This window comes from Humulus lupulus, chromosome 6, assembly GCF_963169125.1.
Source record: "Humulus lupulus chromosome 6, drHumLupu1.1, whole genome shotgun sequence".
In the NCBI taxonomy this organism is placed as follows: domain Eukaryota; kingdom Viridiplantae; phylum Streptophyta; class Magnoliopsida; order Rosales; family Cannabaceae; genus Humulus; species Humulus lupulus.
The window spans coordinates 219,330,661-219,347,694 of record NC_084798.1 but is presented as its reverse complement, the minus strand read 5'-3'; the positions used below and the strand labels follow the sequence as shown (position 1 = coordinate 219,347,694).

Below are 17,034 nucleotides of genomic sequence, written 5' to 3'. Positions count from 1 at the left end.
TCTGCAATTCACACATCTAATTGAGTTCCTAGATCAGAGTAGTTTTCTTCAATTGGGATATAGATTGAACCCAATAGGAGTATACATGCAAAATATACTCCGATGCCTAAATTAATCTGGGCTTTCTCTTCAATCCAGCAGCGTAACAATAAGGTAAACCAAAAGTATCTGAAATGGGTTGTACATCTACTATTTATAGAGGAAGAGAAAAGGATAGAAATTGAAAGACTCATAGTGATTGGGCCACGTAGCATGTCTCCTCCTTCCTTTCTATTGCCTATTCTCTATTTCTATTAGTCGTTCAACTTTAATTTCATCATTCCAAAGTGCATTTTTTTGCAAAAGACATCAATAATAATTCTTGAGGAATTTAATCCCCTTTCCAAATACAAAAAATCTTATTTGGGATATTCTTCCCCTACTCTAACCTAAATCGCTGGCATCTAAAAAACTGAGAGGAAATTAAAATTTAAAAAAATAATACAATATTTGTAGATATTTAAAATTAATTTTTTTTAACATTTTCTCGTTTTTTTTTCACCGATGGCCGTAGAACTGAATATGAGAGCATTCCTCATAAAAGTCAGGTAAAATTGTCAGTATTTGTGAAATGATTTGTTGTTTATTATTATATATGAGATCAATTGTATATAGTTTTTACATGATAATATAATATAATAACGAAGCTGACATGCATTATAAACACTCAATTGTTAATTTATTAAATTACTTTTGAAGTCGCCAAAATTGACCTAAATAGCTTAACAAATTTATTTTAACAATATAGGATATTAGTAAATGGCTTAATCTTCACATGACTCTTCTTAGATGAAAAGTTTACCATGTATTTGTCACGTTTAACATATAAGATATATAATACACAGCACTACAATATATATAAAAAAACAACAATACAGATCGAACATTGTTTTTTTTATTTTTTTTTATTTTGGAATGGATAAATGATCGGACATTAATGATGAGAAAATGTTTATTCTTTAAAAAATTTGGAAATTTAAATGTAACATATATATCTCTTCTATATAAAAAGTGTGTAGATAATAAAATTTTTTTGTTTTAACTTTATGTTTTGTTAACTTTAACGAAATATTCTAAATATTTAACTGAATATATTTTTAAATCTAATTAAAAATAGATATTTATTAATTATATTAATATAAATTCAAATATTACAAAATATTAATATTATAATAATATTTAATATAATACTACATATATAATAGACATATTAATATAAATTCAAATTCAAATGTTACAAAATATCACTATTATAATAATATATAATACAAAATTAGATATTTAATATTTATATTAATATAAATATAAATATTATAAAATATCATTATAATAATATATAATACATAATCTTAATTTTTATTAATAAAATTATCATTTATGTTTAAAAAGTTTATCATATATTATATCTATATTTAAAAATCATAAACAATGGTTTGGTTTAATTCTTTAATCAATATGTTTATGTCATTTTTTTTATATATAATATTGTTTATTTATTGAAATTTATATAACAATAATACATATTTAATAAAAATAATTAATAAACTTTATAAATAAAACTAAACAAATGTGTATTGCAAGTACGTTATTTGTATCTAGTGTATATATATAAAAATAAAATGACGTATTTGATAGATTTTTCTTAAATTTTATTTGTTTTTAATCTCTTTTCCAAACTAAACATACCTTATTAATTTTTCACAAACTTTTTCAAGATATTTATATTTCAATCATAAGGAATTAATTTGAAAATACTACCAAAAAAAATTGTATTATTTATAAAATAACATAACATAAAAACACATTGAATTGGACACATTATGTGGAGCCAGAAGATTGTTACAATTAATATTGGTGGATGCGGCCAGGCAATGGTGGTTGGTTGTATAGTTCACACGTACGCCAAAATATGCAATTAATCACATGAATAAATGCTTGTCTTCTATAAATGGCAGTGGCCATGAAGAGAAAATTATAAGAATATAGAACAAACATATAAGATTTTTATTTCTAAAAAAGGAAGGAAGAATGAAGAAGTTTATAACTGCAATAGTGTTTGTAGTAGCAATGGCGATGGTTGTGGGGTGCTTTGGCCAAAGCCAATGTACTCCGGATGATGATGATGATGATGATGTTAGTAATATCATTACTCCATCACTTTTCGAGGAGATTCTTCCCCGTCGAAACGAGTGCCAAACCGATGGCTTCTACACGTACGAGGCCTTCATAACTGCCGCTAGATCTTTTCCAGGCTTTGGTACTACTGGCACTCTTGAAACTCGAAAAAGAGAGCTCGCAGCCTTCTTTGGCATAACTTCTTCCCAAACCACTGGTACAATTATATTTATATGTTGATTATGTTCATTCAGTAATATATAAAATATGATAAATTTGATTTGTTGATTATGTTTATGAATTATAGGAGGATCGCCAGGTGATTATTCCAAGGGATATTGCTATATCCAGACGACTGGAAACAAAAATGATCCCCATTGCGTGCAAAGCGAAGAATGGCCTTGTGTTCCAGGCCAACTGTACTATGGCCGTGGACCTATCCAGATAACTTAGTAAGTGATAATCAACTCTCCAGGACATTTTGTAATCTAATTAATTAACATATGTATGTGTCTATATATATATTATGTCATATTTAGAGTACGTACGTACGTACTACTATACTATGTCTTGTAACATTAATTTTCTGATGATATATTACCAGCAACACCAATTACGGACCCGCTGGTCAGAGACTTGGATTAAACCTGCTAAGCCTCCCAGATCTAGCAGAGAAAAACGCAGTTGTTTCATTCCAGACAGCTATATGGTTTTGGATGACTCCACAGTCGGACAAAATACCATCGTCACATGCCGTTTTTGTGGGCGAGTGGACACCAACACCGGCTGATGTGGAAGCTAATCGACTTCCGGGCTACGGTGTGATCATTAACTTACTCACCGGAGGGTCCCAGTGCAATGGTAGTACTTACTCCAATGATAGGCCTGAGTTCTTTCGAAGGTGTTGCGATATACTAGATGTAAGCACTGGGGACAACTTGGACTGTTACAATCAGCGCCCTTTCGGTGATGGTCTCATGAATCCAACATCTTATGGAGTGCTAAAAATGTCTGTGGACGAATAGACAAAATAATTATTAATTATATGTAATGGGTTGTGGATTCCTGCTATTTATAGTTAGGCTCCCTAGCGTATCATAGCACGTACCTTAATAAGTTGATATAACTTATAATAATAAGCAACTCAAATTTGTGTGTTATTGACCAGTGTTGCTAGTTTTATCAAACCGCTATATTTGCTCATATATATATATATTAGCTAAAAGTTTTGCTTAATTTTAAAATTATAAATATTTTCTATAATTTTAATAAAAACTGATTTATTATTTTCTATTATATATATACATGTAATAGAATAAATTACATAATAACATATATAAATATTTATATCAATAATTTCTACATAACATATATATAAATTTAAAATACAATAATATTTAAAAATAAATTATTAATAGAAATAAAATAAGAATAGAAAAAGTCATAATGTAGACAGTAGTATATATGTATAAACTATTTTTAGTTTCTAATATATGTCGCAATGTCATTTAGTAAAATTGATAAAGAAAAAGAGCCACAATCACTTGATAAAAAATAAACTATCACATAAATTTATAAGATAAAAAAAATAATGTATGTGTTTTTAATATTTTTAAATAAATATGATTTAATTATCATAAAATATCTTAAAAATATCATATTTGAATTAATTTATTTATTTATTTTTGTTTAAGTTTATGTTTGTTTTAGTTTTTTAATTTGACAATGACAACAAAAGATTATATATTATAGGTTTAATATAATATTAAGTTTAATTAAATTTTATTTAAGTTATAAAATGTATAATTTTATTATTTTTAAATAATTGTCATTATAAAATATCTAAACAATATCATATTTTAATTTATTTAATTATTTAGTTATTTAATTTTATTTAAATATAAGTCATATTTACACCTTACAGTTAAATATAAGAATACTCCATTAAAGTTACTGGAAAAAAAATTAAAAACTATTAAAACAAAAAAAATGTCTTATCTACACAAAAGAGATATTTTTAAAAAAATATATTTTTTACATTCGAAATTTGAAATTATAAGATAATATGTCACTACAAGAATAAAGCCTATTAGCGGCGTTATTATTAGCGGCGGACTTGGGGGTCCGCCGTTAATAATAAGGGAGTATTTAAAAAAATATTAAAAAATTTATTAGCGGCGGACTGTACCATTAGTAGCGGCGGGCCTCCGCCGCTAATATTCCAAAATAAATGCTCGGGAACAGTTTTTGAAAATTTATTAGCGGCGGATAATCACCTATATTAGAGGCGGACTATCCGCCGCTAATAGTATCAGCGGCGGGTAATCACCTTTTTTTAGAGGCGGGCCCCGCCGCTAATAATATTAATGGCGGCGGGAGACGATAATAGCGGCGGGTCCCGCCGCTAATGCTCAACAATAATAGGCATTTGCACAACCCTTTCTTCTCCGCGTCTCTTCTCTTCTCCGAAGGAAAACTTCTCTTCTCCGACGAGAAATTTTGCACAGGTTTGTTTTGGGTCTATTATATATATATATTAATTCTCTTTATTTCTTTTCTTTTTTCGTTTGGTTTTGATAAACAAACTCCATTTCTTGTTTTCTTTTTTGATAAACAACTCTATTGTTTGTTCTTTTCTTTTTTGGGTTTAGCAGTCGGTGAGCATTCCGTGAGGCATCTTCCGTGAGCATTCCTGTGGCTCTTCCTGAGGTAAGCAAGTCATTTAGTTTTAAATACAATGGTTTTTCTCTATTATTGATATGCAAAATGTTAGTTGTAGAATGTTCACTTTAGACACTTAAATTTTGAAACTGGTATATGTTTTTTGCACTTTTACTAATAGTGTTTTCAGATAATAATAATTTATTTTTAATTATTTTTTACTAATTTAATTAATTAAATAATAAAAAATAACAAAAGGGTATCTGTGTGTGTGTTGTTTAAGGTCGGGGGATTGAGATTGTGGGTGAACCGGGGGGCATGGGTTTGGGGTTGGACACTTAAATTTTGAAACTGGTATATTTGTTTCTTCTATTTTAGACTTTAAGTGTATTAGATTATTATCTGTAAATTTTGTGTATAAGGTTTTAAATATTGTATTGTGGAAATATTAATTATATTTCATAAAAGTATAAAAAATTAAGAATAAATATAGAAATTGATAATTATATTTCATAAAAGTATAAAAAATTAAGAATAAATAATTATATATATAATAAATTATTTGTTGATTAATTTTTAATAATTTAATGAATTAAATAATAAAAGTTTGATATAATATTATCTAAATAAATAATTTAATTTAATTTGTTTATTGAATAATATTGTTAAATATAAATTACATGAATATAGAAATTGATAATAATATTTAATAAAAGTATAAAAAAATTAAGAATAAATAATTATATAAATAATAATTTAATTTTTGATTAATTTTTCATAATTTAATTTATTAAATTATAAAATTTTGATATATTATTATTTAATTAAATAATTTAATTTAATTTGTTTATTGAATAATATTGTTTAATATAAATTACATTAATATAAAAATTGATAATTATATTTAATAAAATTATAAAAAATTATGAATAAATAATAATTTATTTTTAATTATTTTTTATTAATTTAATTAATTAAATAATATCTAATTAAATTATATAATTTAATTTGTTTATTGAATAACATTATCCAATATTAAATAGTTATAAATTACATGAATATAGAAATTGATAATTATATTTAATAAAAGTATAAAAAATTATGAATAAATAATTATATAAATAATAACTTATTTTTTGATTAATTTTTAATAATTTAATGAATTAAATAATAAAAGTTTGATATAATATTATCTAAATGAATAATTTAATTTAATTTGTTTATTGAATAATATTGTTAAATATAAATTACATGAATATAGAAATTGATAATAATATTTAATAAAAGTAGAAAAAATTAAGAATAAATAATTATTTAAATAATAATTTAATTTTGATTAATGTTTAATAATTTAATGAATTAAATAATAAAAGTTTGATATAATATTATCTAAATAAATAATTTAATTTAATTTGTTTAATTTAATTTCTATTCATGTCATGTTTTAATTTCATATATTTGTTGGTAGCTTTCATTTATATCAACAATAATAAATTTCTTTATAATTTTTTTATGTAACTTATCCATATCATATTTTATACTTTCATAAACTTAATTCCTAGAATTTAGTTACTCAATGTAATTGATTTTATTTCTTAATTTAAATCAAACAAGTGCATGCATTTTAAGCACTTGCAAAAGTTAGATTAATAAATTGACTAAAATAAATATACTTGTGTATGTCATTGTTGTAAGTGGTATAGAAACACTTGTTTTATGCTAGCTACTTTTGTGCTCTCTACTTTAATCATCTTCAATGGTGTATTTTATACTTATTTGCAATGTAATGCCTAACCAACATATTGCATTTTTTTTATACTTAGTTTTATATTATTTTGGTTTGAATTTTTTTCGTGTATCTTTTGGTATTAATTTTTTTTTATCAGGACAGCGACACACCCACGACCCCGACACACACACGACCTTGGCACACCCTCAACAGGTGTGGATATATTTTTTGTAATTAATATCTTTTGTATTTTTTGAATAATTTATTTTGTATTTGTTTAGTGTATAATATTTGAGTTTTGAGTCATTTAGTTAGTATCCTTGGTATGTAAATCTTGACATCTATTGTTAAGATATATGTGTTTGTTCTTACTTTATTTTTTAATCTTGGTATGTAAATAATTATAGGACTGTTTTGGTTAAAAACAAAATTTAAGTGATAATTTAAATTAATTTATAAAATATAATAATAGATGATTTATTATTAAGTAAAATATAGTGTTTTTGTTAATATTGAATAAAGAAGATTTAAACTTGATCAATCAGATTATTAGCACCCATATTTTCTTTATCACCATTTTCTTAATTATATAATATTAATTAAACTAAGTGCTAGAAAAATATACAAATTCAATTAAAATTAATTTAAAATTTAAAATATTTTTTTAATGTTTGAATAATTTTTAAATTTTAGTAATAAATTTTGAATTATTTTTTATTTAAAAAAAAATTGTAATTATTTTTTAAATTAAAATTGAAACAAACTAATTATATCACGTCTGTGTTACTCAATTGCCATTATTAGCGGCCACACCAAATTTTTTGAACTACTTATTAATTTTTGTCCAAAAAAAAATGTATTTAGTCAAATAAGTGAAAGCTTTTATACTACTAACTAATTTTCACCGCAACTTGATATTTTTAATAGGGAAACTAATTTTGTTTAGATTGTGAAATTTTTTGAAACAAATTTAAAATAGTTTATTTAATAAAAAAAGTGAGTATAGAAAAAAAAAAAACAATAATTGCATATTATCATGTTATTTTGTTCTTTTTTCTCCTTTTTGCTTGAACATATATTATTATTATTATTATTATAATTTGTAAAAATAGAACAAAAAAATTAATTAGTAGTTAATTTATTTTCTTAGTCTCGGTATGTTTGTGATTGATGGTTGTTGACTACAACCATCAATTACATGGATATCGACACATAAATGATAAGTTAAAAATATTATTAATAAAATTTATCTAATTATTTAAAAATATAAATTAGTCTTAAAGTCAAATAATAATTAATTTATAAAATTATTATTATTATTATTACAAATTAAAAAATTATGAATAAATAATAATTTATAAATTACATGAATATAGAAATTGATAATTATATTTAATAAAAGTTTAAAAAATTAAGAATAAATAATAATTTATTTTTTAATTAATTTATAATAATGTAATTAATTAAATAATAAAAGTTAGATATAATATTTAATAAAATTTTAATAAATAATAAATTAGTTTAGGAAAAAAAAATTAATTTGTTTATAAATAACATTATCAAATAAAACATCATAAAATAGCATAAGATATTATAATATTGCATAAGATTTCAAAAATGATAACAAATCTCCTTTGTTATCCATTTCTATTCACATTACTAAAACTCACACTCTTATAACACTTTAGATGGCGATTGACAAGACTTGGACAACATTGAGAAATCGTGGTTGTCAAGAATATTGGAATGGTCTGCAAGCTTTTTTGAGGATGGCGTCGGAACATAAAGATTCTGATGGAAGAATTAGGTGCCCGTGTGTAAGATGCAATAATAATTGATTTGAATCTTTGGATGTAGTTCGGGCACATGTATTCGATAGGGGTTTTCATCAAGCTTATGATAAGTGGATTTTTCATGGTGAGGTGGAAGAAATTATTGCTGATGAGGTGGTTGATGAGAATGAAGACGATGAGATGATTCAAGTTGTGGAAGACTTCCTTTTACCGACAACTGAGGAAGTAGAAAGGGATCCCGGTGGGAGTCAGTATTATGACGAGTTATTTGAGGAGATTGAAGCGGAGTTGTATCCTGGCTGTGATTGGATTTCATCCCTGAACTTTTTAGCAAAGTTATTGCATCTAAAAGTTAGAGGGAAGATGCCTAACAACATATTTGATGAATTGCTGAAGTTGTTAAAGCTTGCATTTCCTAAGGAGAACAAAATCCCCGGATCGTACTACGAGGCGAAAAAGAGATTGAAAAAATTAGGGTTGGGATACGAGTCCATTCATGTGTGTCAGTATGATTGCTGCTTATTTTACAATGAGCATGCATCTAAAGAGACATGTCCAGTATGCAGAAGTAGTAGATGGATTACTTCCGAAATGACGAAAGGAAAAAAAGTGCCACACAAGGTGATGTGTTACTTTCCGTTGACCCCTCGGTTGAAAAGATTATACAGTTCAAGGATTATAGCAAAACACATGATATGGCATCACGCCGGGAAATCAAAAGATGAAGGGGTGATGCGACACCCGGTGGACGGCTCTGCGTGGAAGGACTTTGATGCCAAGCATCCTGATTTTTCAAGGGATCCCAGAAATGTTCGTCTGGGCTTAGCTGCTGATGGATTTAATCCATTTGGCAACATGAATCTTGCATACAGCATGTGGCCTGTGGTGTTGGCAAACTATAATCTGCACCTTGGTTGTGCATGAAAGACAATTATTTCATGTTGACCCTCCTTATTCCTGGGCCAAAATCACCCGGTAAGGACATGGATGTATTTCTGAGACCATTGGTGGATGAGTTGAAGGATCTGTGGGTTAGCGGAGTTGATACAAGAGATAGTACGACCAACAGGATGTTCAAGATGCGGGCAGCCCTTTTGTGGACAGTGAACGATTTTCCAGCTCGCAGTAGTTTGTCTAGATGGAGTGGTCAGGGATACAAAGCTTGTCCTACGTGTAATGAGGACACAACTTCCATCCGAGTGATCGGTAAGACTTCTTACGTTGGTCACAGAAGATTCTTGCCAAGTACTCATCGAATGAGAAGAGACAAAGAGTTCGATGGAGAAGTTGAGAGAAGACGTCCTCCGAGACGGTTTACTTGTGAGGATATACTAGAACAAGTTAATGCTCTTGCAGCGCAAGTTCCAGGAAAACATGTCCAGTTTGGGGGTGTGAAACGTAAAAGAGGAGTAGATGAAGGTAATTGGAGGAAAAAAAGTATTTTTTACGAGCTTGAGTATTGGTGTACAAACAAATTAAAACACAATATAGATGTCATGCATGTTGAGAAGAATGTGTGTGATAGTCTCCTTGGCACCATCTTAGACAGTGATAAATCTAAGGACACCACTAATGCCAGACATGATTTGAAAAAGATGGGTGTGAGAGAATCATTGTGGATTTATGAAGATGAGAATGGGAAGTTGATGAAGCCGCACGCTCCTTATGTGTTAACTCCGGCGCAGAGGCAACAGTTTTGTCAGTTTATAAAAGGAGTTAGATTTCTAGATGGTTTTTGTTCAAATTTGAAAAAGAAAGTGTCCGAGAATGATACAAATATTCTTGGGTTGAAGTCACACGATTGTCATGTGATAATGCAACGATTACTTTCTCTCGGTGTTCGTAAGTTTCTTCCAAAATCTATATCGACCACTATTGCAGAATTGTGCAATTTCTTTAGGCAAATATGTTCGAGGACTTTAAATGTTAAAGATATGGAGGAAGCACAAAATGATCTTATTAAGATATTGTGCAAGATGGAGTTCATTTTTCCTCCAGCTTTTTTTGACATAATGATTCATTTGGTATTGCATTTGCCAGAAGAAGCAATATTGGGTGGTCCGGTATTTATGAGGTGGATGTATCCTTTTGAAAGATACATGAAAAAATTAAAGAATTATGTGGGAAATAAAGCTCGCCCTGAAGGGTCGATCGCCGAAGGCTATGTTGCAGATGAGGCTTTGACCTTTTGTTCAATGTATTTCAAAGGCATTGAAACAAGATTTAACCGTCTTGATCGAAATGAAGATGCAACTTATATCCCACGAAATCTTACAGTTTTCCAATCTCAATGTCGTCCACTCACAAAGGGAACTTTGAAGACTCTCGATCATAAGACTCATGAAATAGCTGAGTGGTTCATACTTGAGAATTCTCCTGAAATTGAGCCTTATTTAGAGTAAGTTTATTCTCTTATAAATTAGAACATGTGTGGTTATTATCATTTTTTTTGTTATCAAGAATCGTAACACTATTCTAATTAACAGCGAACACCTACAAGAGATTAAACAAAAATACCCAGATGGTGATCATGATCGTTTGCATAGGAAAAATTTCCGTTCGTGGTTTCATAAAAAGGTAGCTTTGAACTTTGAACTTTGAACAGTGATTTTATTAATGATATATTTTGTGAATCTAATATCATTCTATGTATTTAGATATATGACCTGCACAAGCTTGGGTCTTTGGATAACGGTGATGAACTGTTAGCTTTAGCATCTGGGTCAGATCATTTGTCAACCTTTTACCAAGGTTGTATAGTCAATGGTGTTCGATTTATTGCACACGATCGAGACAAAAAGCGCACCACACAGAATAGTGGAGTGTCTGCTGCCGGAACAGAAGGTTTAAATTTTTACGGCACATACAAATCCAAGAATGAAGAAAACAGTCATTGAAAATAATGTCACCAGTATAAACGTCAATGGTGAATGGTACAAAGATGAGCCGTACATACTTGCTACTCAAGCTAAGCAAGTTTTCTATCTCGATGATTTACTTAGAGGTCGTGATTGGAAAGTTGTAGAAGATGTGAATCATCGACAGATTTGGGACATTAAGGACAATTCTGATGAGGTTAATGATGTTATTGATGTTGTACATGAAACAAGTTCATCAAATTTTTTGTTGACTGTGGACCTCGGAGAGTTGATTATGCAATCTGATCAACCTGCTGCATATGTTGGAGCTGATGAAGATGGTGACGACGAAGCTGATATGTCAGAACATGAGGACGTTGCAGATGCAGAAGATGAATTGGTTGTTGAACTTTGTGAAGATGAAAATGTGTCTCCGATTACTGATGGAAATGATAGTGATTACTCTGTTTAGTTTTTTTCTATTTGTGTAACAGAACTATGTATTTAAATATAATGAAGTGTTTTTTTGTAATTATAATATAAGATATTTGAGCTTTGTGAAGATGAAAATGTATCTCCGATTACTGATGGAAATGATAGTGATTACTCTGTTTAGTTTTTTCTATTTGTGTAACAGAACTATATATTTAAATATAATGAAGTTTTTTTTTGTAATTATTATTATTATGAATTCAATGTGATATACTTCTATTTAATGCTAATTACTAACTAATAAATTTTAAACTGAAGTATAATGTCAGCTGATATAGCTACTTATCATGGCCGAGATGGTGGGGGTCAAGACCCGCCAGATCCTTCTAGGGTACCAACATCTTGCGAGTCAGGTTAAATATTGCATATCAAAATTATTTTTAGAAATTATATTGTTAGATAAATATAACATCAATACTAATACTGATTATTGTTAATAAATTTTAAAGCCCCGTCGACGAGAAGAAAAGGTCGTGGCCCTGCTAGTAATAATGTTCTTGAAGAACGAAGGAAAAAAGCTGGGAAACCATTGGATCTAGAGCTTGATCCTGTGACCAACAAAGTGGTTGGGCAGGAGGATCAAGCTTTTATTCGCATGTTGGGAACTCTAGTTTCCATGTTGTGTCCGGGGCATTATTTGGATTTTGCTGATGTACCTCAACAGTTTAAGGATCAAGTGCTTGATCGTATGAGGGTAAAAAAATTACAAATCTTGTACTTTTCATTATTTAATTCCATTATTTACAAGTTATCTAATATTTTTTTTTCCTAATGCAGTATTACTATAATATAGACGGTCATCCACAACGTGAGTCAATTCTGGCAACTCTCAACAAGGAGATGGGGGAAAGATATCGCGAGAGAAAGAACTATAGACATAGACACTTCAAAAATCATTATGCTGGACCAGAAGATTTGGAGAATGTCCTCTCTAAGCCACCTAACCATTGCACTAAGGAGGCTTGGCAGCTTATTTGTGAAATGTATTTTAGCGAAAGATTTTTGGCTCGTTCCGCTAAAAATCAAGCAAAAAGAAGACAAATGAAGTATGTAACAACACAATGCACAAAGTCGTTGGCAGCTAAGCGTTACGAATATGTAAGTGAAGATGTTAATTTAATTTTATAAAATAACACATTCTGAAACATTTTGTTTACATTTGTATAGGAAAACCCGCATGCGCATGTTGTTGATACTTGGAGGGATGCTCATATGAGAAAATCGAAAAAAATCTTTTGTCAATGAGGCAGCTCAACAAGATTATGTAAGTGAATAGTATTGTTTTCTTGTTTCTAATATTTATAATATTTCTAATTTTTGTTTATAATGTTATCTTTATACAGGAAAAAATGGCGGCTGAGGTTGAGAGGTCCAGAATGAGAGGCAAAGTCAACAGCAGAGTGAGGCATCTCTAAATGTATCTGGTGTTGATTCGTCCCCGGTCGATCAATACGAGATACTAAGTAAAGTACTCGGGGAGAGATCTGACTACACTACAAAAGTATGGTTTTGCGCCGGCAAAAACCATGGAGTTTTTGCCGACGCAATTTTGCGCCGGCAAAGAATTGTGTCGTATCTCCATCGCTAATGTCACTTTTTCCGACGCAAATATAATGCGCCGGCAATGGCCTTTTTGGCGACGAAAAAATACGCCGGTGAAAATATGGATGCGCCGGTAAAAAAATCTGTCACGATATTGTGGAAAACACTTTTAGCGGCGCAATAATGCGCCGGCAATAGGTTAATTTTTTAGTGGCGAATTTTTGCGCCGGGAAAAGTGCATATGTGAAGGTAAGATTGAAAAATTTTGCCGACGTAATTTTGCGCCGGTAAAAGTATTTTTAAAATAATAATTTTTATTAAATTATTAATATTATTTTCAATATATTAATATTAATTAATAATTTTCAATTTTAATATATTAATAATTATTTAATTTTTTAGTAATATTATTTAATTAGAAATAAAATTAAAATTAAAATTTTATAAATAAATAAACAAAAAATTACAACTATTAATATTTATTGTCTCCACCAAACATGAAAATATAAAAGTAATTTAGTAAAATAAATGTCTCATAAATTAAATTTTAAATAAATAGAAAAAAAGTTCTACAAATGAGTACTGGCCGCCTCATCATTCCCGCCCCCGTCAGCATCATCGTCCTCGTCCGAATCCTGGTCTGGTAAGTCAACAGTAAAACCAGGAGCCAATTGACCAACCTGCTTCAACAAAGCACTGAGCAGGAGATCTTGACGCCGTTGACGACTCTCAAGTTTAGTCGTATGCTTCTTTAGGTTCTGATTTTCTAGCATAATGTCCTGATTTTGCTGCAAAATGGTGTCCACTTCAGGTGGCAATTGCCCAGACATTTGAGAAGTTGACGAAGATGCTGCCCTCTTTGCGCCAATTGCCTTCAACCTAGGCAACCCCCCAAACCCTTTCTTATAACGCGAGCGGGGTCCAAGGACATCCGTGACAATATCCATATCAGGCGGGAAATGACCGTCGACATTATCGCCGACACAAGAAGCAGCAGATGATGCAGGGGCCGTACTCTGCGATGCTCGACGTTCGGTCATCTCATTCTGCACAATAAAAAGCACGTATTTCGAATTCCAATATAACATTATTTGAAAACCTAACTTATAAATTTTTAATATAACAACATATAAAATATAACTTTATTATCTATCTGCCAACATCCTATCATTAATGACTGCAGACCAGTGATTGAAAAAGAATGTAATTAATTTTGTTCCCGTATCAGGGAGCAAGTGGGCTAAAGTAAATTTGGTCATGAAAATCCATATCTTAATGAAAATCATGAAAATGTTGTTGATATATACGGTAGGTGCAGTTAATTCCATTAATGGGGAATTTACGTCTCCAAGCATATACATCAACTACATTTGCATGTTTTTCATTCAGATATGGATTTTCATGACCAAATTTACTTTAGCCCGCAAGCTCCCTGATACGGGGACAACATTAGTTACATTCTTTTTTTATCTTAGTCCACAATCATTAATCATAAAAATATTGGCACATAGATTATAAAGATTTCATTGTTAAAAATTTAATTAATAATTAATAAATAATTACTAATTGACAACAACCAATTAATAATTAATATTTATTAATTATTTACTAAACTTTTTTAAAGTTAAATGATCATAAATTAGTTAAGGTTATGCAACTTACATGTTTTGTCGCCGCTGCATCACTAATCCACTTATCCTTCTTCTTGTGCAGGTGCTCGAATGTGTCGATCATGCTCGGGAGCTGGCCAGTAGATGGGTCCATCTAAAAAAGCAAATTATTTAAACATTGTGACATTTATAATATTTTCGTAAATGTAAGGATATAAGTTATTATAATTTACGTGATCATAAACATGGGCAACGATGGATTTGGAACCGTGTCCTCCTGGTATGGTCATTTTAGCTCGAGCTTCTTTATTTTTCTTCGATATACGCTTCAAAAAGAAAACAGTACTCATTAATCTAAATTGTAATTTTATAATTAAAAATTAATGTAAAATGTACGGCATACCTGGTGAGAATCAGAAGCCCAAAAATCACACAGAACTGCCCAATTAGAAGAAGTGATCGACACAAAAGGTTTTGACTTCGCTCTCTCATTGTCCACCTCTCCTCCAACATCTACCCAGTGTTTCTTCATCATGTGGCGCCAATCAGTCAGATGTTTTTGCATTTGTCTTACCATGGCATCGTTGATTACTGGATTGTCTTCTGGATAAATGAATTTTTCCTAAAATCACAATTAAAATTGGAATTTGTTAAAATATTATGAAGATAGACAAAATATTTAATAATGAGTTATTAAAGGTTTAAATAATGCTTACAGATAGTCTCTTTCGAATAACTTCGATATCAGCTGGTTTTACTTGTTCCCAAGCTAGTGTAGTTGGGGGTACGGTGCTACGCAAATAACGAGCCATAGAATTGTTGAACCACTTGCCGTACTTTTGAATAGCTTTTCCAGTTTCTTTATCAAACTCTACTTTCAAATGAGTAACTTTTTTGATGGCCAGCTCCTTCTCGATATTGGCACCGTAATAAGCTCCCCTGCCTCTCTTGGAGCCACCACCTGTGTCATTACTTGTTTCGGCCATTCTACATTAAAATATTCATTAATTAACTAATTCAAATTATGTATGTCTGTTGGTTTTTGTTATAAAATTAACATTTATTCATTATGGTATTTCCAAACCTACCCTATTCCGACCTAGTGGATCCCTTGGAGATAGTAAGGAGTCATGTACTTCTCCTCAGTTTTTTAAAATGTTTAACAAACATTTTAAAAAAATGAGGAGCAGTACATGAATACATTGTCTATCCCCAAGACATCCACTAGGTGCATCACTATTATTTTTTGTTATTGAATTAACATTTTATTACTTATTGTCTTTCCCAACCTACCTTATTCCGACCTAGTATATCCCTTGGAGATAGTAAGCAGACATGTGCGACTACACACTTTTTCAAAATATTTCATCAAACATTTTGAAAAAATGAGTAGCAGTACATGAATACATTGTCTATCCCCAAGGCATCAACTAGGTGCATCACTGTTATTTTTTGTTATTGAATTAACATTTTATTACTTATTGTCTTTCCCAACCTACCCTATTCCGACCTAGTATATCCCTTGGAGATAGTAAGCAGACATGTGCGACTACACACTTTTTCAAAATATTTCATCAAACATTTTGAAAAAATGAGTAGCAGTACATGAATACATTGTCTATCCCCAAGGCATCCACTAGGTGCATCACTATTATTTTTTGTTATTGAATTAACATTTTATTACTTATTGTCTTTCCCAACCTACCATATTCCGACCTAGTAGATCCCTTGGAGATAGTAAGCAGACATGTGCGACTACCCATTTTTTCAATATATTTCATCAAATATATTGAAAAAATGAGTACCAGTACATGAATACATTGACTATCCCCAAGGCATCCACTAGGTGCATCACTATTATTTTTTGTTATTGAATTAACATTTTATTACTTATTGTCTTTCCCAACCTACCCTATTCCGACCTAATAGATCCCTTGGAGATAGTAAGCAGACATGTGCGACTACCCATTTTTTCAACATATTTCATCAAATATATTGAAAAAATGAGTACCAGTACATGAATACATTGACTATCCCCAAGGCATCCACTAGGTGCATCACTATTATTTTTTGTTATTGAATTAACATTTTATTACTTATTGTCTTTCCCAACCTACCCTATTCCGACCTAATAGATCCCTTGGAGATAGTAAGCACACATGTGCGACTACCCATTTTTTCAACATATTTCATCA

At 29.9% G+C, this 17,034-nt stretch overlaps 1 protein-coding gene and 1 long non-coding RNA gene across 2 annotated transcripts; both read left to right on the top strand.

The window, feature by feature from the left end:
• The first annotated feature begins 1,996 nt into the window (after positions 1-1,996).
• Positions 1,997-3,314, top strand: LOC133783400 (basic endochitinase-like). Its single transcript, XM_062223028.1, has 3 exons — positions 1,997-2,371; positions 2,462-2,606; positions 2,759-3,314. The coding sequence occupies exons 1-3, from the start codon at positions 2,068-2,070 to the stop codon at positions 3,177-3,179; spliced, it is 870 nt and encodes a 289-aa protein (XP_062079012.1). The 5' UTR covers positions 1,997-2,067; the 3' UTR covers positions 3,180-3,314.
• An 813-nt stretch (positions 3,315-4,127) lies between these two features.
• LOC133784528 (uncharacterized) lies at positions 4,128-12,637 on the top strand. Its single transcript, XR_009871390.1, has 4 exons — positions 4,128-4,863; positions 6,702-6,757; positions 12,137-12,381; positions 12,465-12,637. It is a non-coding gene; the product is annotated as an uncharacterized LOC133784528 (long non-coding RNA).
• The last annotated feature ends 4,397 nt before the right edge of the window (positions 12,638-17,034 follow it).